At 33.5% G+C, this 23,438-nt stretch overlaps 1 protein-coding gene across 2 annotated transcripts in view; it reads left to right on the top strand.

Moving 5' to 3' along the window:
• The window catches only part of LOC141460118 (voltage-dependent calcium channel gamma-5 subunit-like), a 434,126-nt gene that overhangs the window by 59,966 nt on the left and 350,722 nt on the right, over positions 1-23,438 (top strand). For both annotated transcript variants that reach the window (XM_074139806.1, XM_074139807.1), the window contains exon 2: positions 1,132-1,376. In XM_074139806.1, the coding sequence (XP_073995907.1) occupies positions 1,166-1,376 (211 nt within the window). In that variant the 5' untranslated portion in view covers positions 1,132-1,165. The remainder of the gene's footprint in view (positions 1-1,131; positions 1,377-23,438) is intronic.

Below are 23,438 nucleotides of genomic sequence, written 5' to 3'. Positions count from 1 at the left end.
ATTTAATGTTCCAATTAAAATTTCAATTAACTTTACAGTTAATGCAAAAAACCGGTAAAACAATAACTCTCATATCCTTAAAAATTTTGTAAATAAAATGAGTTAGGAACATATTGAACGAAGCATCTTTCCTTTTTTTCATGGCGGAGCTGAACGTCCATCTACCAAATCAGCTATGGTAGACAGGGTGGCGGAAGCTCTTACTTTGCTATTCACATTTTACCAATTAAATAAGAAGAAGCTACAAGTAGGAAGGCATTTAAACAGCTCCTTGGAACATTGCATTGAAGAATTGGAGACAGATGAGGAACATTCCTTCATCTGCTTTAGATTGAGGAGAAGGATAGTTGGAAGAGCATATCTGTTGCATGATAGGTTGTATCTCCCCTTAAGGTTATTGTATGATTTGTTCGGATTGTTATCTTTAAAGAAGGTATGGAGTTTTTGTTAGATTCTGAAGAGTTATCTTCTAGTACCCACTCAGATTCTGATATTATTATTATTATTGTTATATGTATTATTATTGTATATGAGGTATTTAATTAATCACGAGATACCTGAGCCTCCAGCGGCTCGTAATCCCAAACTTAGTGGGAAATAAAGTCCCTTAAAGTGTTCTGAAGTTGCCAGTCTCAATGTGATATCAAAGAATAGGACTTACCTTTAATTGACCTAGGTCCTGCCTCAAAACCTGGCAGTGTCAACATCGTTCGGCTTCAAGAAGCGAGGATGCTGTACTAAATAATGAATTCAAGGTCTCCAGTACCTCATTTTCTCAGATGATCGTTGGTCTCCCTTCCGAAAGTATACTGGTGACCAAATTACAGAAACATATCCAGTTATCATCCACTAATAACCGTTATATCCTTTTTTCCCAAATCCAACACGTACCTTACAGTGTTCAAATTGATTACTCATAGCCTATGAACAACTTTTTATCTCCGTCCAGGCTATTTTCAAAATTTGGAGTTTGAAAAAATAAATAAGTTAAGGGTTTGAGAAATGTAGAAAGAAAAAGTTGCGTTTGAGACCCTATTATTTAACAACAGCGCATGATCGCCTTTTTGATATTTGTTATAAACAAAAAATTTTATTGCCTTGAAGGGTAATTGCTGCCAAATTCTGTTACAGGTAGATGGATATCATGTGACGCGAAAGGAGTGCCATGTGCATGAGAGGCGTCTGCAGCTCCGGTCTTGCGGTCGGAGTCGGCCTGGTGTCGTTAACAGCATTAGTCACGGGTTTTGTGTCGAACGTCTGGTTGTACACTAGAGAGCCTGTATCGCTGCCCAATAATCAACCGCCAACTACAATTACCTTTAGAATAGGATTTTGGAGGGTGTGCCCTGCCTTGAATAAAACTAATTACACAATAAGTAAGTAGACTCTTTTATATAATAAATTATAAAAACACTTTTCATAAGTTTATTATCTGTTTTAACCAAATATTTAATTTTTTATATCCAGGCGTTTCTATTCCCTAAGTTTTATACATTTGTTTTTTGTGATCTCTAACTTGGCTAAAAGACGAAGTCAAACCAAATCTCGAATGAGTCTTTATAATTTCCACCGCAGTCAATCTTAATAGGCGTGATTTAGAAATATGTAGAACTTTCAAATAATAATTGAAATGTACCCTCAGTTACATTTTTATGATTCTTTAAGCTAAGAGAACAATATTGTATTTAAATTGCATTAAAGATAGACATATTGCATTTTTTAAGCAGTACATACTAACTGTCAGAATTCCGAATAAGGTGTCTTGGAAGCTACTCACTTTCAGTATCTGAAGTCGCCTATACTCAATTTACCTCAAGTAGAGTCTGTGGCATTATCTCGGACCTAGATGTAAAGTTAACCAACTCTAATGTAATAAATTAAATTAAGATATTAAAAACTGTCAAGACAATTCTAGCATCTCCCGGTAATGCAGCCAACTGGGTATCTGCAATTCTTGTGAGAAGGAGCCCAAACAATCTTGTATCATCCTATAGTAGTTTTGGGGACTAGACCTTCCAAGTAGATAATAGTCGGTACTTATCATTAGGCTCGAGGATATCGCAAGAATTGCAGATACTCAGTTGTATATTAAACGTTTGAGTTCTATGGGCAATTTGGATCGTCGTCCAAGTAGTGTGTAAAGCAATTACGCACGTTTTGTCACAGCTTGTCTTTTAAGTCTAGTGCGTGGGTTCCAATTTATTATTATTATACTAATTACTACAATACTACTTATTTAATAGATTTAATTGCCTAAAGAAAAATACATCTTTTTTGTAAGGAAACAACCATGCTTATGTCCAATGATGAACAAAAATTAATACAACAAAAATAAAATCAACATATCCCGAAATGACAAGAAAAACTAAAGTATAAAATAATATGAAATAAACCAATGGTTAAGTGAGTAATACTTTAAAAAATAATAAAGAACAACTAATTGGCTACATATCTGTGAATAAAACTTTTTCTAAAACTTTAAATAAATAAAATTAATTCATTTTGTTTAACCAAAAATAATAATAATCTAATTTACATACATATTTACATATTTAAAGAGGACAGTTATACATTTCATATTGTAGCCCTAATTAAAGCGCATGATTAGCTTAAAAAAAATAATAAATAAAAAATAGGAATTATTTTTTGTTTGGAGTTTTTATCTAATAGAATTACAAATCTGTCCCAATGAGTTAAGCATTTAGACAACCAGCTGTCTCTAGCGGAAGGCAATTCAAATAAAAATGTACAAGATTAGCACCATCCAATTTACATGATACACAATTTTCGTTTCGGTTAAATTTATATTTATTGCCATTTATGTACAATGCTGGATATTTTTTGGATGCCATAAGAATTTGGAGATTTGCCATAAGATATTTCATTTACATTCAATTTAAAATTAATATAAAGACTATTTAAATGTAATTCAGCTAGTAGGTATATTATGGTAATCTAGATTTTATATAAAGCTTTATAAACATCCTGACTTTGATGGTTTTAATTAATTTTTTCTGTAAGAATTCCGAAATTATCCTGCAATGCCTTGAAACATTGTAACTGCCAAACATATGTACTTCTATTTCTATTAAAACCCTTCTCGAGAATTTTTTTTAATAATGGCTAGTTAAAAAGTAATGGATAAGGCCTAAGAAAAAGAAAGAGCTGATTAAGAAAAAAATAAATCTTGATGAAAATGAGTCAAATTATAACTGTTTTCGGGAAGAGAGATATGAGAATATTTGATTAATATTTCTTAGATCGAAAAAATTAAATGAAAACTTAGAGTTGCTTTAAATGAACTTATTTGAGTTTAATAAAGGAATATTTATGTTGGCCTAAAAGAAAAATGATGTCTTAACTCTAGAATTATTTTCTTAGCCATTTAAAAAGGAAAAGCCGTAGACCGTACTGTTTCCTTTATACAAAGAGAATTGGAAACATCTCTGCGACCTGATATACGGACAATATTTCAAGTTAACAAAATCTTTCATCTTAGTTTACTTGCTACAAGTTCTTTTTGAAACTGTTATTTTTATTTCAACTGTTTATACACACTAAACAAATAAACAAACTTTCTTATATCTTTCAAAAAATATAGCAAAATTTGTCTTTGAGGCTAATTATAATTTGAGCAATAAATTATTAGCAGAAAATTGGAAAGAGATAATATGTACTTAAATTTGATTTAAAATTGTACTTAGTTCGAAAAACAATGCCCTGGTTTGATCTACTTCAAAATTTTCTATTTTATTGAACCTTATTTGAGATTAACTTGTAAAAACCATATTTGCATACTTTCCAAACCTTAAAATAGGTTTAAGATGAAATGTAAAATCGAAAATCTGCTCGATTACAATAACCTTTTTTTTTTTATAGCAAAATGAGAGAACGTAAAAATATTTAGAACTATCTCATTTGGGGAAGCTGTATTTTTTGTTTATATTATAATTGATAGAAACAGCTATAACACATCTATTAAATCGAAACATTTCCTCCAGAATTAACTGAATACTATACAAAAATATGCAATATTCCAATTCAATATTCATTGGTGAAAACTGAATCTCGTAAAAATATAATATTGTTATAATATTCTACCAGCTGAGTAGAAATTCTGACAATGGAGGTATTATTAACTGTTTAGGTGGAAACTGAAAGGAAGTAAGAATCTGAGACGAAAAATAATTGAAGATGGGATGAGTAGAAAGTGAGAATTGAAAATGTAAAAAAAAATATTCTTTTTTTTTTTACCAGACATGTTATATCTGTAACCCAGTGAGATTGAAAAATATATGAACCTGTTCGCTGAAGAAATGGAGTGATGTGCGCTTGTATGGGGAGTCTATCTTTCATAGGGAATGCCAAGATAATATAAGTCGCCGAGTACAAAGTCGGTCTAGTACAATTTAGTTAAGCTCAACATTTTCCATTCCTCAGTCACACACATTTCCAATGCTCCATCTTCATTCGTCATCCTGTTCATTCATAACTTATCTCTCTTTTCATCTACAAATTCTATTATCCCCCCCAACTCTCTTTCTTTCAACTTTTTCATCTTCTTTCTGCTAATGTTATTTCAGTTGAAAGTGAGCTAATTCTAGAGAATTGTGTGAAAAGGTATGTTTTCATACCACCATACACATAAAAGAAAAGAACGGAAACCCTCTTGGTAAAAGTGTTAGTATTGGTGTGATATTCATAAAGCTAAGAGGATGGAAAAAAAGTCAATAGAGGATGTGAGGTAAGCGATGAGCCGGGGGTATGGGCTAGATGATCTTTCAGAAAACAAAATCAGAAATACCCCAGAGTGGATACGTGCTCTGGATGTCTGATAGTTCCAACCTCTTATTGAAGAAGTAGAACCCCACTGTTCGATTCTCTCCCTTGAGAGAGTTTCTCTATAGCCCGTGTACAGCTATTCTTCGTTACAGTTTTCATTCTGTATTAACTTTTTTTTTTATTCTTCTGGCAGAGACTGAAAAGAAATGTTTTTCTCAGTTCAATATTTAACATTCCGAATTTTTTATTTTATTAATTATCTGTCTCCTATACAGATCTTATTTTCTTCTTTGGTTTTTAATAGTGATACCCCGGATCACCTGGAAGAGTTTAAAAAAATGCTTCTATCTTATTATAATAGAAAGAAAGTTTAAACAGGAGCCCTTCCTTAAAAGAAAATAATTTATAAATATAAATTAAACTTATATAAGGTTAAGCCTACTTAAAAAGAGTGTTTCCATTAAAAGTAATTATGACTGCTAACCAATTAAATTATGGTAAACACAGTTAATTAAAACTGCGATTAATTTGATAAAAATGAAGAAGACGCTGACATTCTCTGCGGAAAATAAAACTCTGTTGAAATCATTTATATTGTTGATCAACAATAACCAATCTTGAAGATGTAACTCAAATATAACACTGGCTTCTACAGATGGACCCAAGAGAGTTTGAACAAAAAATAACTCTCACAAATATTTCCCATTAGGTAATAAACTGACCCATTGCTGTTTTTATATTTCATGTCAAGCTGTTAGATAAATGTTATTCTCTGAGTGTACAACAGAATATTTCTATTAGAGCCAACTATTTTCGTTTACTTCGTTGAAGTGTACGTCACTATTATTTTACAAAGTGGGTAAATAAAATGCCTGTTGTTAAAAATAAAAGAAAAAAAAAAGAACCTAAGATACACTTTGTTGAAGTCCCAGTTTTGAAGTGCGGATTTCGGACGTTAGGATAGATGCAAGAACAGAACTCTGCAACTTGTTGTTTTTTTTAGTTAACTCATTAACAGCATACACTGGTCACAAACTCAATTTGATAAAACAGTAATCAGTGGAACACAAGGCATTGTTCCGGTTGCCTATCAATAAGTGAATCAATAAGATAATTAACCGAATGTATAAATATAAGAAATGTTGTTTTATAAACATAGAAAATTGCCTTTTAAGCCAGATTTAAAGCAAGAAAGGCAAGAGATGACGTCAAAAAGGGTAGGTTTACAACTACAGTTGCTAGCATATTCTCTTGATACGTTGCAAAAAAAAGAAGGTATTTTAAGGATGTACCCTAGCAACTGGGTCAGCCTTCCGCCATCTGTCCCCATGGTCAGTTTTACGTCGTTCGTCACTCAGAGAAGCTCTCTGGTGTTTCATAAGTAAACTATGTCAAATCTCCTCTGAACTTTAATTCTGTCTTAGTTCAGTTAATTTTGAGAACTTAATACTTTTTATATTTTAAATAACTCTTATTTAATTTGTTATATTTTAATATTCTAATTTTTATATTTAATAATTATACTTACCAACAATTCTTATAATCCAAACTCTTACCGTACCATAGTTAATGCTCTTTATTTACATTTTAAACCTTCACCATCCATAACTACTAAAAAATTCCCTTCGTTTCCGTCAAAGTCAAATTTCGACTTGAAATTTTATTCTAAACTATCCTCTAACTTAAAAACCCACTTACCATATATAACCCTCTAAACCTCAACTCAGAGGCGCCGCTGGCCGAGCGACCATCTGAATGTCTGACGTCTACTCTCCAGAGAGTCAGAGGCACTCCTTAAGGGCCTATTACGGCTGACATCACTGGATGGTGGCCGTCGTACACGAAATCAAGCCCCAGTGTTGGCACCAAGCCAACGCATATAATTTATGTACATTTGTACACTTGTTTGAACTACCTGTACAGTTATAATATTCTTTAAAAAAAATAATAATCATACTGATCTAATTAGCTCTAAAGCTGATCTAAGCTCTAAATTATAATAATGGAAAAATCTATTATTTTATAAATCTAAATTTAATATTGTACGAACTTTTGTAAATTATCATGAGTTGTGAAGAAAGTGGGTAATAAAGAAGTTGGTTGATGTTGCACTCGTGTGCAATTAATTTTGTTTCGCTGCATAAACAAATAAGGTATACAACTTACACAATGTTGCACTGCCTTTTATTTCATTAGAATCTTTAGTGCAGAAAACTTATGAAACACTATTAAACTGGCCAATGCACCGACCAGTCCATCAATAAGTGGACACCAAACGCTCTTGAAACTTCAATTCAACATAATCGGCAAGTCAGTGCTCCAGTTTAAAATAAAAGATTAAAAAGTCAAGTCAAGTTATTTGTAGTGAAGTCATTTTCGAAAAGATTATTAAGATTGTAATATTTCCACTGATTAGAACTAAAAGAAAATAAAAATGCATGATTAATTTTACCCTTCAGAGGGCATGACGCTGATACTTATGAGACTTGGCTTGTGGTGAACTCAGTGGAAGTTTTATGAACCTTTCTCAAAATATATTTGTTAAAAAATATATATATTCTGTTTTGATTCCTCACTTTACTTGGTATAATCAATTATTATATTGTTATTTTGTGTGTAATTCTGCAGATTATAAAAAGCTGATGTATGATCAATTATCTTGAACAAGATGTGTAAGTAAGTGGAAAGATAGCAATAGCAGGGGAAGAATTGATCTTTTTTTTAAAAAAAACAAAACATAAAACACAGACCTTGACAAGGTGGAGATACAAATTGACTAGCCTTTCCACTAGGAATTATAACAAACTTTAAATATATTTATTTAAATATGATGAATGAATAAGTTAAACGAATGCTTCTGGAATAATTGTATTCATACAATAACCAGTCTGGCAAGATTTTGTAATCTTTTTTTAGTAGTAAAAAATTAAAACAAATTTAAAAATACAACTTGCAGAAATAGTTTTTCAGCATAATTATGCTAAGTTAATCAAGCGTTAAAAAAAGAAAAAAAAAATGAAGTTCCGGCAGTTCCTATAACACTTTAAATTACTTTTTAAACTTTCATTTTTCACTTGAGAGAATTTTGTGATTTCATCTGGTAGACTGGGAGACAGTTTAGACTTGGAGATGAAACGGAGAGCGGGTGTAGACCGAAAGGAGTGTCCTTGTAAGAGTGGCTACTATAATGGCTATACTTTTAGGGCCTTGCTCGGTGAATAATTATTCCTAAATAAATAAGAAAGAAAATAAAATAGAATCGAGAAGTGAATAAAATAGGCAGCGAGTGAGGGATAAAAATTTATCCTGTGACCCATTTAATGTCAAACTTGTAATCATTCCATTCCATGCTACGTAATCCAGCTTAATTGCTTCCTGGGTGGGGATTTTTCTGCCCCATTCTCCATTTTCTCTCTTCTAGTGGTTTTTTCCTTTTTTCGTCTCAGTTGTTTAGACTTTGCCACAAATTTTTTTACTTTCTCTCTGTGCCTTAATTTCGCGTCGAAAAAAAGGGTATTGCCAGTGCGTTGAGTTTTTACCGGATTTGTGGTCACCAACACACGAACACAAAAAAAATAGCGTATAATTAAATGTATTCGTGTGTGTTTGTAAAAACAGAACATCTCTATAATGAAAGTTGAAACATGAGATTCCTTTTTGGTATCTACTAAAAGTTTTGTCCGTTATCATTCAACCAGAAGTAAATCTTTACTGACGATATAGTTAGTGAAGGGTTTAGCTGTGAGGTGATTCCCTTGCAAGGGTGACGCCGGATTGGAATCTAGTTACCGACCCTTAGGTTTACTATCACCGTCCTGTGATGGACAGTGTTTTCTGAAATGAGAGTACACGGCCCACAGACCGGCATAGCAGTGAATAAGGTTCCCATTTAATTCTTTTATTTAAAACTCTTTGTTTTTCAGGAGACTTTATTTAAGTCAGGTTATTAGAGAAGGATGAAGTTTGATTCACCTCAAAGTTGCTGTTCAGGTGGCAGGGTTCTCACTGATATATAATATTTTTTGAATATGCATCTAACTAAAGTTTTGTATTGGAGGACTATAGACCCACTGACTGCATATAATAGCTTTTAGATTTGTCAGTTAATTTCTAAACAGTGGACAAAGGGTTTCATTTGTGTCATAGGCCTATCGCTTTGGTTTGAAGTTTTCTTAGGGATTTTATTGATTTTAGCGGGATTCTGCAAGAGTTGTACCTTTAGGCTCTCTTTAACTTATTATTTATTTATTTATTTTTTTTTTTGCATTGGCTTTCGCCATACAGCCAGCATCGTCTAGGTGCTTATCACTAGAATAACACTCACTCTCCATTCTTACTTATAAATACATTCGCTTCACACATTCATCCTTCTACTAGTTGAGACCCCCAAAAGGCACATCTACATAAAATTCCGAATCGTATGACTCCTCATTCTCAAAAATCGGTCGCGCGTTTAAGCGCTACGTTGTTTACAAAAAAGGTAACAACAACAACAAGAAGAAGAACAAGAACATTTTCTGAAAAATCCGTTTTTGCTCATTTTCGGCAACTTTTTTCTCAAAATCTACTTAATCTGGGTTGTTGCAAAAAATTACAGTTATAAATGAGGATCTGCCCAACATTATAAAGAAAATTTGGGAATTTTATCTTTTATAGTAAAAGAGAAAAAAATTGTCAAAGTTGGGTGTTTTTCAACATTACGCTTTTTCGTACAGTTTTTGATGATCAACGCTTATACAACTGTCCTACCAGACAGTTTTAATACAACTATTTACATACAAACTTACAACTAATGGATGGATCAGTACACTATATTCCTGCCATCCTTATAGCTTAACCGAAATTAAAATCACGTAATCCTTCTCTAATCATTTTCTTCCATTCATTCTAATCGGCTATAACTTTTAAATACAATGATTGCTAGCTCTGCTACAGATTTAAGCACATAGATGTTGGGTGGAGAATATTATGTCTTTGTAGCGAAATGGTGCATCTAAATACCTGTATATGTCATCAAACATTCGTTTCCTTTCTACTACATAATGTGGACATATCATTATTATATGTTTGAAATTCTCCTCCTCGTTGCAATCTACGCAAAGAGGAGAGGATCTTTTGTTGATCCTGTGAAGATACGATCCGCACACTGCGTGGTTCGCTCTCAGCTCTTTAACTTATAGCAAACATCATAATATTGAAGACACTATTTTTTTTACGGTGAAAATTATTGGTTTTTAAAAACTAAATAAACTTTTAAATCGCGACAAGAGAAAATCAAGTAACTATTTACGTCAGCTTTTTGTTTTTAATTTTTCGCGCGCGCGGCTGGAGAAAAATTAAATAAAAATAAATTGAATCGCCTAACGAACAGTAAAAATTTTAATGCTCAATTTTGATTTATCTATCCTAAAACTAGATAAATTTTCCTCTGTTTTTCTTTAAACGCTATAAACTTTAGCATGGTAGATAAAGCCGTTTTGCATTCAAATAAACATTTTAATTTTAAAATAAAAAAAAAAGATATGATTTATGTTTCTCGTAATCAAAAATTTTATTTAGTGGAAGGTTTCTTTAATTTGTGTCAGTTTCTTTAATTTAACGTTAACGTATTTGTGTCAAAGTTCAGACCTGTACCATTTTAACGCTTAGAATATTTAATGAATTAATTGTTACTCATTTTAGGAATAAGTATTAATTAAAAGGAAGATAATGAACTTGCTTAAGAATTAACAAAATAGTGATTTATCGCAATATTTTTAAAAGTGAACGTTCACTATAAAAAAAAAAAAACATACTGACTTCTTCTTAACTTCCAAGGAAATATTGAGCTTGCTTCAAATGTACGGAAGAAATTGATTTGGTGTTGGAACAAACTGAAAATAGTTTTGGATGTTGTCAGTGCAATTTCTGTGAAAATAAAAGTTAAACTTGATATTTGGTTTGGTACCAATATTGCGTCCCACAGAAAATTGTGTCAGATTCAAAAGGGCAGACTGTGTATTAAGCGAATTATGCTGATGTCCCTTTACCCTTAAAAAGTTTATGCTAATCACAATCTTAAATCTTAGACTCCCTTGATAGCCTTGGTGAAAAAAGATGAGAATTAAAATATATGAAAACAGATTTATTTACATTACATTCTCCCAAGTCGACACATCCACTCGTTTATCCAAAACAATATTCTTCTCACCATGGTTTGTGATAAACATCTAGGGACTCTTCGTGGACGAACATCTATCCAGAAATCCATACCCTAGAATTAAACTCAAAGAACTAAACAGACACTCAAACTTCTCTCTAGACTTCTTGAAAAACGATCTAAACTTTCATTAAAAAAACACTGCACATATAGAAGGAAAATTTAGGGCTTAGCCAAAGCTTCCAATATCCACAGAATCCAATCATTTTCATTTCCAATGCTCCTAACTTTGTTTCTAATCTTGTCTTACAATGAGATCTACTTTGTTCTCTAAGAGTCCGAAGATGTAAGATACCACTTGCCTTGTAACACGCCTTAGTTTCCTCACATCCTATATCTTTAATTGTCCAACTTGCTGCACTGTCAGAAAATCTTTAAGATGATTCAAGCACCGGGATCTAAAGAATCTTCTTAAAGAAGTGCCAGTGCTCTGTGAATGAAGGGTATTTCTTTGGTTTTGCTGCCGGTAACTTTCCCGTCGCTCTTCGTATATACGTTTTATATCTCATGTAGCAGCTTCACTTGTTGGGAAAAAGTATTGCAATAGTGGAAAAAGGAAAACAGACTTTTCTCAGATTGTTTTCCGTAAATCACTTTCCATATTTCTAGACTCAGGTGAAGTCAAAATGGATATTATCTGGAAAACTCAATTTTAATTATTTGGCATAATCGCAATACTTTTCTTATCGTGTAAGGGTACGCAATAAATGTGAACATTCAATCGACGCTGTATTATCTTTAAAGAAAAATACAAAATATCAAACAAAGATAATAAAAATATAGTTGTTTATTGTGCACGTCCAAGATGAATAGTATCAGTCATCAGTCATCAGGCGGAAGAAAAGCAAGCAAGAAAGAGAAAGTGTTGCGTCGGTAATAAAAGATAAAAAGAGAAAAAAAAATAGAGGAACTGATCCTTCCCATGTAAGGAAGCTGTAAAGGGTATATATAATCTAGTTTATCTTGAGAAGGGGGTGAGTACGCCCAGGATGTCGGAGATATATATGGTAGTGAGAGAGCTACAGCATACAAAATTGGCAAGGATGAAGTAGTTGGAAGATCGTACCAATAACAAGCTCAAAGGAAACGATGTGTTTTGGCGGATAGATGGGAGTAATCAGGTTACTCACATTAATATTATGAATGTAAGCTTACTGCAGTCTTTTACTAGTCTACAGTAAAAAAACCAGTGGTTGCGCTTGATTGTGATGAATAAACAAGCTCCAAGATAGTGATCTTAATCAGTGACCGCAACGTTTCGCGACTAGCGTTACACGAATTCAATTTAACAGAACACGCAATTTCAAAGATTCAAGAGACATCTTTTTAGATACTAAACAATGAGTTAATAATACAAAGTTGAAAGAAAACGGTACGAAAATGTCGGCAATTGTTACTGACAAGTACATTTTATTTTGTCACAGTAAATGCAACATTTTATTATTCTTACTCGTATTTTGTAATGGATATAAACGGTATGAATTCCAATGCGACGAAAATAGATCTATTGTGGCCCTCACTGGTGTAAGTTGCAATCATTCACCCTACACCCGACCTAATCTTTGGATCATTAATTCCTGAAGATGAAGCACAAGTGCACAGATTAAGCTTACCACTTTTTATTTGAATGTTTCACGCAGGAAAATGGTTGTGTAATTGGAGTTCTCGAGTTAGCTTTGTGTAAGCGTCACAGTTGTTTCAAACTACGAATACCTGACTGATCTAAAAATTTGACTTTTAAACAAGGATAATCATGATTCTAGATTAAGAGATAACACTAGTTCAGTGCAGGGTAAAAGATAAATAATGTGGTCTATATATGAACCACGCCAAAGATAATTATTCAGTTAAACAAGTTTATTGATTGAAACTGGTTCTAGGATTAAAAACAAATTGATCTGACCAAAGAGGACAAGTGAGGGTGTAAATGAGAAAGATAACCACTCCCCAAAAATACCCCTTCTCTTCGGTACATGGTACAGCAGCTTAGTTATCTCTCTATATGTAAATTAACACCAGTTAACCAAATAACAATGTTTGGTTAGTTTCTTGTTAAAAAAAGATTTATTTTTTTTTAAATAAATCCATATTAAAAAATCCACTAATTAGAAACACGGGACTGGTAAAGTTTTTCACCGCAACAGTACAGCTTTTGGTCAAAATTTCAAAATCAATACAAACGGGTAGTGGCTCGCTATTCAGTCGAATGTCTTAAAAAAATGGTCTGATGAATTTTTCTTGCTTCCGCATCGTTAGCAGTCCCCGGTGTGTTTTATATTACAATGAAATCAAAAAATGTATTCCCAAGATTTGGCAATATATATAATTAGAGTTATTACTTACACAACTTTAAAAAAAAACTTTTATTTAAATTACATTTTACATTTAAAGTTACATTATTTACAAAATAGTAAAGTCTACTAGAAAGATATGTCTTTTCCATAATTATTAGTCATAATTTTTTCCCATTTATGTACGAGCGTTTTGGAGTATATTTTTACATCGCTGGACTATAATATAGTTTTGCAAAAATAAGGGCAGCACCTTATTCTTTTTTAATCACCTTCGGTTCTTTTAACAGACGTGGAAACTAATCGTTCTGAAGAAAAAGGAATAGACGTTTTTAAATCAGTATGAACAGTTAAATGAGATAAGAAACTGAACTGAATATATGTAGTTCACTATACAGGTAGTCCTCGACTTACGACGTTGGTCCGTTCCTACGCGGTGTCGTAAACCGTTTTTTCGACGTAAGTCGGAACATACGTAAACTGTACCGTATACAGTACTGTACTGTATTACCATAATAACAGTACAGTACTGTAAGCACTTAGCCTATCCTAACACAGTACCCTATATAATTATCTTCCTCGGTCCCGAGCCTATAAATGGGAGTCGTAACCACAAAACGTCGTAACTCGAGACCGTCGTAACCTGAGGACTACCTGTAATTATTAAGTATTTTTATCCAGTAACATATTAAAATTTACACTTTAAAAGAGCAAAATTGTTCCTAAGTTGCCTTTAGTTTATATTATTTTTAAACGCTATTAAAAAAGAAACCACAAAAAAAATGTAGGTAATTTTTCTTCATGTTGATGAATACACAAGGAAAGGGAGTGATAAATGTGCGTAAGAGGGAAAGGGTTATGAAGGAGGATCTTAATCTGTGTTAAAGTACAGGAGAAGTGGTAGTGGAGGCTGTAAAGGTGGGCGAGATAAATTCATATCAGGGCACAAGGTTGGGCTATATATCAGAGCCATACCAAGTAAGTGAGGGTGTGTCGAGCCTCAAAGGAGAAATCAAATATGGGGAGCCTCTACTCTACTGGCATTCTGTGTTCTTTCACAACCGCCTCCAGTCAGTACCACGTTTATTTAGAACCATTCCTTCGCCATCTTACTGAAATTATCTTCGCTTTGTTTCTCAATGAGTACGTAAACAATAAAATAACAAATTTGTTTGTTCCATTTTTCTTAACTTTCGGGTTTTTACGATTTCTCGAAATTAGTTATCGGATATTTGTTCGATTGTTTGGAAACAGCCAGCGTTTGTATGAACTAAATACCTTAAAAATTCAATTTTTTGTCTAAGAACAACTTTTTCTTTTTTAAATAGATTATAAATCCTAGAATTCTTAATTACGAATAAGTAGATGCGTAACCACCGATACTTGGCGTAGTCATTTTGATGTTTATTTCTTCAAAATATTTGCCTAGGGAAATTCGATTGGTTTAGCTTTTATTTAAAGTGCTCGTTGAGAGTAACTGTTATTTCACTGTTTCATTCCAAACTTTTGTATATTGATTACATTTTCATACACCTGTAACTCTTATCGTAACATCGTAACAATTAGTCTAGAAAAATTAGTTTTAGAGAAGTTCTTAATGGAGAGTTAGGGGTAGGCTTTCCTAATTATGGTTTAATTTCAGAACTAATTACTATTTCACAAGAGAGAGAAACATTTTAATGCAATAAGTAGTTGAAAGATGTATTAGTAGATCATTTTAATTTCAAGCAAGCTCTGCTAAGTGAAATTTTTTCTTAACGTTATTTATTTATTTATTTTTTTTAAATGATTTAAGGTGCATCAATATCTGAGGTTATTGGCGCCCGTAGCTGCTTTTTTAGTGCACTGTCGACCTCCGGACAGTGTTCTCTCGTTGCAGACGACCAAATCACCGTACAGTGTGAGCTGTAAGAAGCTTAGAAGAGGTGTGGCTATTAAATAACGAGACTATTGCTGTAAAACATTTTATTTTAAATTTATACAAAATTTAGTTATTATCACCTTCAATATACACCCCTCCTCTATCCCTACAACGCTTCATGCGAATTTACCATTGTTCGAAACAGTGCTGGAAGTCTTTTCCTGTGAGCTCCTGCATGTCGTGTGCCGCTTTTTCTTTCACAGCTTCAACGGACTGATATCGTGTTCCTTCTAATGCAGATTTGACTTGGCTAGATACTTCTTGACAGATAATGCAGTGTGAGCTGGCGCGTTATCTTGATGGAGAACCCATGACTTGTTCTTCTACAAATCGGCTCGTATTTTCCTTACTCTTTCACGGAGTTGAGCAAGCGCCTCACCGGTAGTAATGTTGATGAATTATAATCGATATTTTTATCCGTTTTGGATGTGGAAGGGCGTCCAGGGCGGTCATCATCATCGACGTCTTCTCGGCCATCTTGGAAACGCTTGAACCACTCAAAAACTCGCGCAAGTGATAAACATTCATCACCATAAACTTCTTTGAATAAAAGATAAGTTTCAGTAGCGGTTTTACCAAGTTTTGATGTGAAATTTCAAGACAATTCGTTGCTCTACTACATGTGAAGTATAATGTTTTCGGCAAAACGAAACTAACACCTCTTACACAAACGACGGTTCCGGTCAGACAGATTTCGCTACAAACACGTGAGATGCTGCAATCGAAAGAGAAGGCTTTACGGTGCAAAGCTGTCAGTCGTTAGGATTTGGCGCATGCATAGTTCTTCTGTAGCAGCATCTGTCTCGTTATTTAATAGCCATACCTCGTATATATATATAGATACATATACTTTCCTTCAATATTTCAAAATTACCAGATCAAAATAGAACTTTTTGGGAAAACGAGAATTCCAAATTTCCCTAAACTCTCTTGAAATCAATTTTCCTTAAAGGAATTTGAAAAATCTTTTTCAGATCGGTATAAACAAAACGTTGCATGCTAACTTAAAATAACTTCTCTTGCTAAACTCTTCAAAATTCCAATCTTTTAGGATATATTCAATATTCGCTACTGCTAGAAGATAGAACAGTTAATTGAAGTGCTACTTCAGACGGATATGAGATACATATCCTTCCTTCAGTACCTTAATAAAATACAATTTTTCACGAAAAGCGAAAGTTTTAGTCTAATTTTTACGTCGAGTTTAGCAGAAACCAAATTAAATAAATAAACTAGAATCGTTTTTCGTGAAAATTAAGAGAGAGAGAGAAAACTCACAAACTTCTCCCATTAATCTCGGAATTTTTCTCCATCATACAGGAAAGAAAATGAAGAAGCCGTTTCGTGAAAATCGCCATTAAATAGAAAAACAAAAAAAACTCGAAATACATATCTTTCACAAACTTTCACGTACTCCAGAAGTCTGATGATACATGAACGAACGGTTAAATGTGAAGAAAAAACGAAAGAAATCGTCCAGCGCACAAAACACATTTAATATTCAGTTTGTTTTTTTTCTGATCCATACTGGAGCCACAAAACAATTTCAATTTTAAAAGTATGACAAATACTTCTCTGGAAAAAGGGAAAAAACACTTACGACTATTTATAGAACAAAAAGTTGGGGGAACAAAAAGAAAGAACAAAAAATTGAGTTACTTCCTAAGCTGGTGAGATAATACAAATTCCATTAGATAGGATATATGAGAAAAAGTTCTTTTTTTTTATTTTAAGTGTAGGCAGAAACGCAACAACCTCTCTGCAGAGCGGCTAACGTCCTCCCTTCTTCAGCCATCCCTAAGCCCACGCCAGGCTATCTAAAACAAACCTTATGAATATTAAAGTAGCAATTTTTCCACCCTCTTCTGATCCATTTCTCTCTAAAACTCCTTTCTTGTTCTCTATCCTTCTCTATGGAAATTAATCCAGAAGATGGTGAGGTTATTTGGAAACATACTTTGTACATTATTTATAGGGGGGGAGGACTCCCCTCGTTGGTTATGTGCAGAAGTTATAAACAGGGATATAAAGCAATGGAAATGGTATGAGGGACTTTAATGTTAAAACCAAGAGGATGTTTGTGGAAGAGAAAGAGGTTTTTTAGTTAAAAAAAAGGATATAAACAAGGATGTAACTGGTGTTAACAGAAATAAACAACCTGAAACATAAATTAACCACTGGTTTTCTAACAGCTCAGACAGAAAAAAAGAAATTGTCTCTACATTTTGCTTAAAGCCTAAGAACAAGTATTATAATCTTGCGAATTGTCACTAGTTATCCATTTTGTTCTTTTAAACTAGTGTTCATAACCTTAAGGATATTGAGGCTTGCCTTTTATGCTCTCAGATATAATTCCTGTACTCAATATTCAATCTAAAGTATTCTAGAAACAAACAAAAACTTAGCAGCAGAGGAATTGGAAAGTAAACGATTATGGCAATACCAAACGACTGTTTATTCGATACCAAACATCCACAAACTGTAGGAAACAAGCAACAATTAACCATTGAGGTTAACCCACAGTTTTTAAACCAGCTACCAAGTAGAAAAAAAAAAATTGTTGAACTACACTTTAACTAATATTATCAATACCAGCTTCTGTAACTCAACCAACCCGCATAGCCACCCTGAAGAGGACAATATATTTGTCGAAACGTTGGCAAAAAGTCCGATTTGTTGTTTTTATTTGGACCGATTCCTTGCCAATTTTGAATCCTTAATTGAATAATTTACGGCCACGAAACCAATACGAGGTGTGTTCAAAAAGTAACGGGAATTTTTAAATTTCGCGGGTTTGGAGAGTCTGATTGTAAATTTTTTTTTTTTATTATGTTGGTACACATGCCCCTGAAGTACGATAAAATTTTCAGTAATATTCATTGTTTACTTCTTAAGTGGCAGCCGTTAAGGTTAGACGTGTTTTTCGAGCTTGGCGATTTTTGTTTGTTAAAAAAAATGGATCAAAGAATTTGTATTAAATTTTGCGTAAAAAATGAAATAAAGTGTAATAAAGTGTGTGAAATGTTAATAAAGGCATATGGTGGGTCTGCTATGAGTAAAACAAGGATTTACGAGTGGTATAAGCGTTTCCAAGATGGCCGCGAAAACGTTGAAGATGACGAACGACCTGGACGTCCAAGCACATCAACAACCGATGAAAACGTGAAAAAAGTGAAAGAAATGGTTATGAACGATCGCCGAATCACAATCAGAGAAGTCGCTGATGATGTTGCCATATCAATTGGCTCATGCCATGAAATTTTTTCGGATGTTTTGGGTATGAAACGTGTGGCAGCAAAATTTGTTCCAAAATTGTTGAATTTCGAACAAAAACAGCGGAGAATGGAAGTTGCTCAAGAGTCACTCAATGAAGTCGACAACGATGCGGATCTACTGAAACGTGTTATAACTGGTGACGAAACATGGGTTTACGGATATGATGTCGAAACTAAGGCTCAATCGTCCCAGTGGAGGCATTCTGGATCGCCAAGACCGAAAAAGGCTTGACAAGTGCGGTCGATTGTGAAGGTTATGCTCCCTGTGTTCTTCGATTTTAATGGCATAGTGCATCATGAATTCTTGCCACAAGGTCAAACAATCAATAAGGAGTACTACCTACAAGTTCAACGCCGTTTGCGTGAAGCAATCCGAAAAAACGCCCGGATTTGTGGCAAAACAATTCATGGATTTTGCACCACGATAATGCACCTGCTCACACTTCATTGCTTGTTCGTGAATTTTTGGCCAAAAACAAAACTTTAACGATGCCCCAGCCTCCATATTCGCCAGACATGGCTCCATGTGACTTTTTTCTATTTCCAAACATAAAGAGAACATTAAAAGGCCGTCGTTTTACAAGCATAGATGACATTAAAAGCGAATCGCTGAAAGAGCTGAAAGCTATCACAAAGATCGAGTTTCAGAAGTGTTTCGAGGATTGGAAAAAGCGCTGGCACAAGTGTATTGTATGCGAAGGGGACTACTTTGAAGGCGACAATATTAATGTAGATGAATAAATAAATATTTTTTTCAAAAAACGAAAATTCTCGTTACTTTTTGAACACACCTCGTATATTCATTATCAATACCAATTAGCATAAAGAAATAAATGTTTCACAGTCCTGAAGATGTCCTAGATTAAAGTTTGCTCAAAAAAAAACTGTGGCTGTGTCATGGACACGGCCGTGTGTTGTACGTGAATACGTTTACGTAACGGGTTATATTTTTTATATAAAATATTTTTATTTAGGATGAAATCAAATTTGTCATTATTTATCGACTTTGATGAAATTAAACTCATAGAGTCGCGATTTAGAACCCAACAGTGGTGCGATACAGTCCATTGTCGATGTAGAAGCGATTTCATCATCCACTTGCATAATTTCAACCGCCCCAGTTGCAGATATACTGACACCGTCGTTGATCCGCTCGGCAGCATTCATTCTTTTACGTTCCCGGCACAGCTTGACTCGGTCATATGGTGTTTAATTATTACCATTCGATTGTTCTTGAGAAGCCCTTTCCAACCGTATACGATCTCTGTATTTGGTTTTGGCTTTTCGACGCGTATAGGCCGACATTATATTATATTTTTGATAGTATATTTTTATTCTAACACCTTATTATATTCACTGCCACTATTTTACACAAATGTTTTATATAAAATCGATAGATTGTGACGACAGCTGACGATTAAAACTTAAACGAACATTGTAGCTTCTCCGAGTCAAAAGTTACACTAATTGCAAATCTCGATACGCAGCAATGATCTCAAAATTGCGGCGCTTCCGCCTCCACCGCGCGCGATGCGTCACAGTCCTCGCTTATCGTAATGAATTCTTTGAGCCTTTAGCTATCCAGTGGTCTAATTTAATTTTGGATGTAGACGATAGATTCGAAAATATAATGCCAAACTGTATCCTCCGATTTTGTTATCATTAGGTTTTTTGGATTGCGTCCATATGATAGCAAATTTAAAGACGTATTCACGTCAGAAAATAAGGTTTATGCCTATTTCTTTCAGAAGAGCTTTACGTCCAGATACTAAATTAGGTGTCGCTAACGGAGGTGATTAGCGAAAATACTCGGAACTATGAAGTTCTCATATTTATCATTAAATCAAAGGCCTGGACCAGTTATCGAACCGAGTACCACAATACATCTTAGCTTTGCTTTACACAACGTTACAGTTCAGAAAAGTACCAAAAAAGCAAGAAAAGTCAAAGAAAACGAAGTTATTGTACGATTTCTACCAGAAATATAAGAACGAAAATATTGTTTAATAATTAAAAACGATAACATTGTAAATAGTGAATATGGAAATATGGCAAGATGGACGGTCTAAAACTGCATGTGAAATATGAATATAAAGTTAATGGGGAAGAAAGCGCAGGTGTTTTGAGCACTGTTGTGGATAAAGAAGTCAAGCAACGTGGCTAGCATAAGAAAGTAGTTCCTGTTAAACTTCCATTTTCTATACAATGTGGGGAGTTGAATGTATTCACAGGTGTGCATCACACAATAACAGCCAAACATTCACACTTTACCCATCGTTTCTTTATCACAATGTATAACTTTACAATAGAGACATACAACTTTCACATCTTTAGCAAACTGATTGGGTAAGTTTTGCCCCACCATATGGGCATTATTATCTCACGTGATCTCTTCTCCTGGAAATTCGTTTCTTTCTATAAAATATTGCAAGAAATAAATCTGAAAAATGACGCATTAAACTACCGCTCTAGATTACACAATCGGGGAAAATAGTGGACTGTAGGCGAGGGGTAGTCCTCAGGATAGGATCTGTCTGTTATCAATTGCTGTTAAATGTCTTGGAAATGTATGGAGTTAAAAAGAAGCTTTGCCACTTGGAAGTGGAGAATGCAGCAGGGTGTGCAAGAATTTACGCGGACATTTTTTCGTGCAATGAAACGGAAGGGGGCAAAAAAAGGGGTTAGAGGAGGGGACTTTACCTCCCCAAAGAGCGATACGTCTTTCTCCCCAAATTGTACATTTTTCGATCAAGTCTTTAAATAACTTTTCTTAATTATATTCATTGTGTACTATTTTACCAGTTAATGAGTAAATATTCATTGTTTGCTTATTAACTCCTTGATATTCCTTTTTATCCACAATTCTTGGCCATTTATTCACCTGCCACACTGATCATCAGTCTCGGTACTAACCAAGATAATTTCTCAGTAAGCATCAGTTTGGTGAGGAGTACTATTGCAATAAATAACAGAGAGGGTTTAGTAATTTAATTTTAATGAATTACCAAATAGAATGTCTCAAAATCTGGGTAAGAAAAAACCAGATTACATTCAATTAAACATTTCACAGTTTTAAGTTTTTAAATATCTGTTGTGAATAAAAACTACTTTTATTCCGTAGTTGGACGTTAAGCCACGCCTGCAAGAAATAGGCGATTACTTTACAAACTACTTTTACATATTGCAGTTCTAAATGTTCCTTCAACTCATGCATTATCTTCTTACAGATTTTCAGAGCACATAGACAAGAAAAGCCTTTTTGCCCAATTTTCCTCCCCTAGAACTGTCCGAAAAACACTTTTCTTTGAAGAATTAAGAATTTTCTTCATTTCTTTTTCGCTTCTAAAGTCACAATGGTATTGTCATCACTATAAAATATCATATTTTACGATGACAAATTTCGATTATGACACACTAACATACCCTGAGTATGAACACTAAAAGTCACAATAAAAATGTTATTTATTGCTTTTTGACAATACGTTTTGACTTACTATACAAGAACATGGAAACAGTAAATTTTCTTTTATTTTTATAATTTAAACAGATCTGTTATGATTTCACTGTTGTTATTATTAAAAGTGGTAAAAACAAATCTTTAAAAGTTTTAAACAATTTATTACGGTTATCTAATGAACAACTTCGTCCAGCTAACCAACTTTTTCTTTAAAATTACTTTTGTTTTTATTAAAGTTTTGATTTTGAGTTTCCACTTTAAATATCAATTTTGAGGTCCCCTGATTCAAAAACATTGGTTTTTACAAATTTTTTGAGCAGCATAACTCAAAAACAAAAACAAAAAAACGCAGTAAGTTTGAACTTGAAATTGTTTAAGGTGTCACAATTTGACTAGTCAAAAATGTTGGTCTCATTAAAATCAATCAACAGAAAGTGTCACTTTAAAGAATTGATTTTTCAGTTATTTATTTATTTATTTTTAAAAAGAGCCAACGATTTGCGTTCAACTTCGTATACTGATTGCACAAATGAAGATCTTTAACTTTAATGTGGAATATTTTTTCAAAAAACTGTTTGTTAAGACGGTTTTGCAGAGAAAAGGTGAGTTAGACTTCCCACTCGAACGCCATTTTAGTGTAATGAGCGGCTTTATTAGTGTTTGATAATTAATTGGAATTAAATAAGTAATTAATTGAAGAAAATCGGCAGGTCCTTTCAGTGAGCATCATCATTAGCCAACGACGTCTTCAAAATGAAACCTATAACGTTAATACTCGAGTAAAATAGAAGATAAAAAACTCAAAAATTTGAAGTATTAGGTGCTAAAGTAGGAAAAGAATCAAGGCGTTAAACAAGATACAAATGCTTTCAATATGTTTTACATTAACAGTATACAGCAAGATAACATCGAGTGTGAGTTTACTAGTTGTTTTCTTTCATTTAAATACCAATTCTAGAGTTAAATTGTTAATAATATTGGAAGCATTTTACAAAATTTCAGATTGTTACCATTAGGCTACCTACTATCGTTGAGTAAGGAGAAGAGATCTGTTTGGTAACAATACAAAGTGAACGGCCCAACACTAAGTGTTACAAGTTGGTTTTACATGGAAGTTAGCACTGCCAGCTAGAGAACGCAACTTCCAAATTGTTTGTCTAACAAAGCTCTTCCTACTGGACCAAACCTATTCACAGCTGTAGAACAGGCAGTTGCTTCCACTCACTTTATAGTTAGCTACAATCTATTTCAACTCCGAGTTAGTGCTTTTAGTACAATCGCTTACCCATTGATAAATGTTTGTCAGTGTTAATTGAAATACTCCTTCAGAATTCAAAGGAGGATCAACTTTACTCAATGTTTTTAAAACAAAATTGTATCATAAAAATGCTCATAAGATGCATAGTTTAAGAGTGTTATGTTATATTGCTGTATCAATAAGTAAATTATCTGTTAAATTGTATTATTAAATTTGAGTTGAATTGTTATATTTATTTAGTAATTTACAGTCTGT

This window comes from Rhodnius prolixus, unplaced genomic scaffold, assembly GCF_049639745.1.
Source record: "Rhodnius prolixus isolate KJV_2025 unplaced genomic scaffold, Rpr scaffold_6, whole genome shotgun sequence".
NCBI classification, from domain to species: Eukaryota; Metazoa; Arthropoda; class Insecta; order Hemiptera; family Reduviidae; genus Rhodnius; species Rhodnius prolixus.
This window is presented reverse-complemented; position numbering and strand designations above follow the sequence as displayed.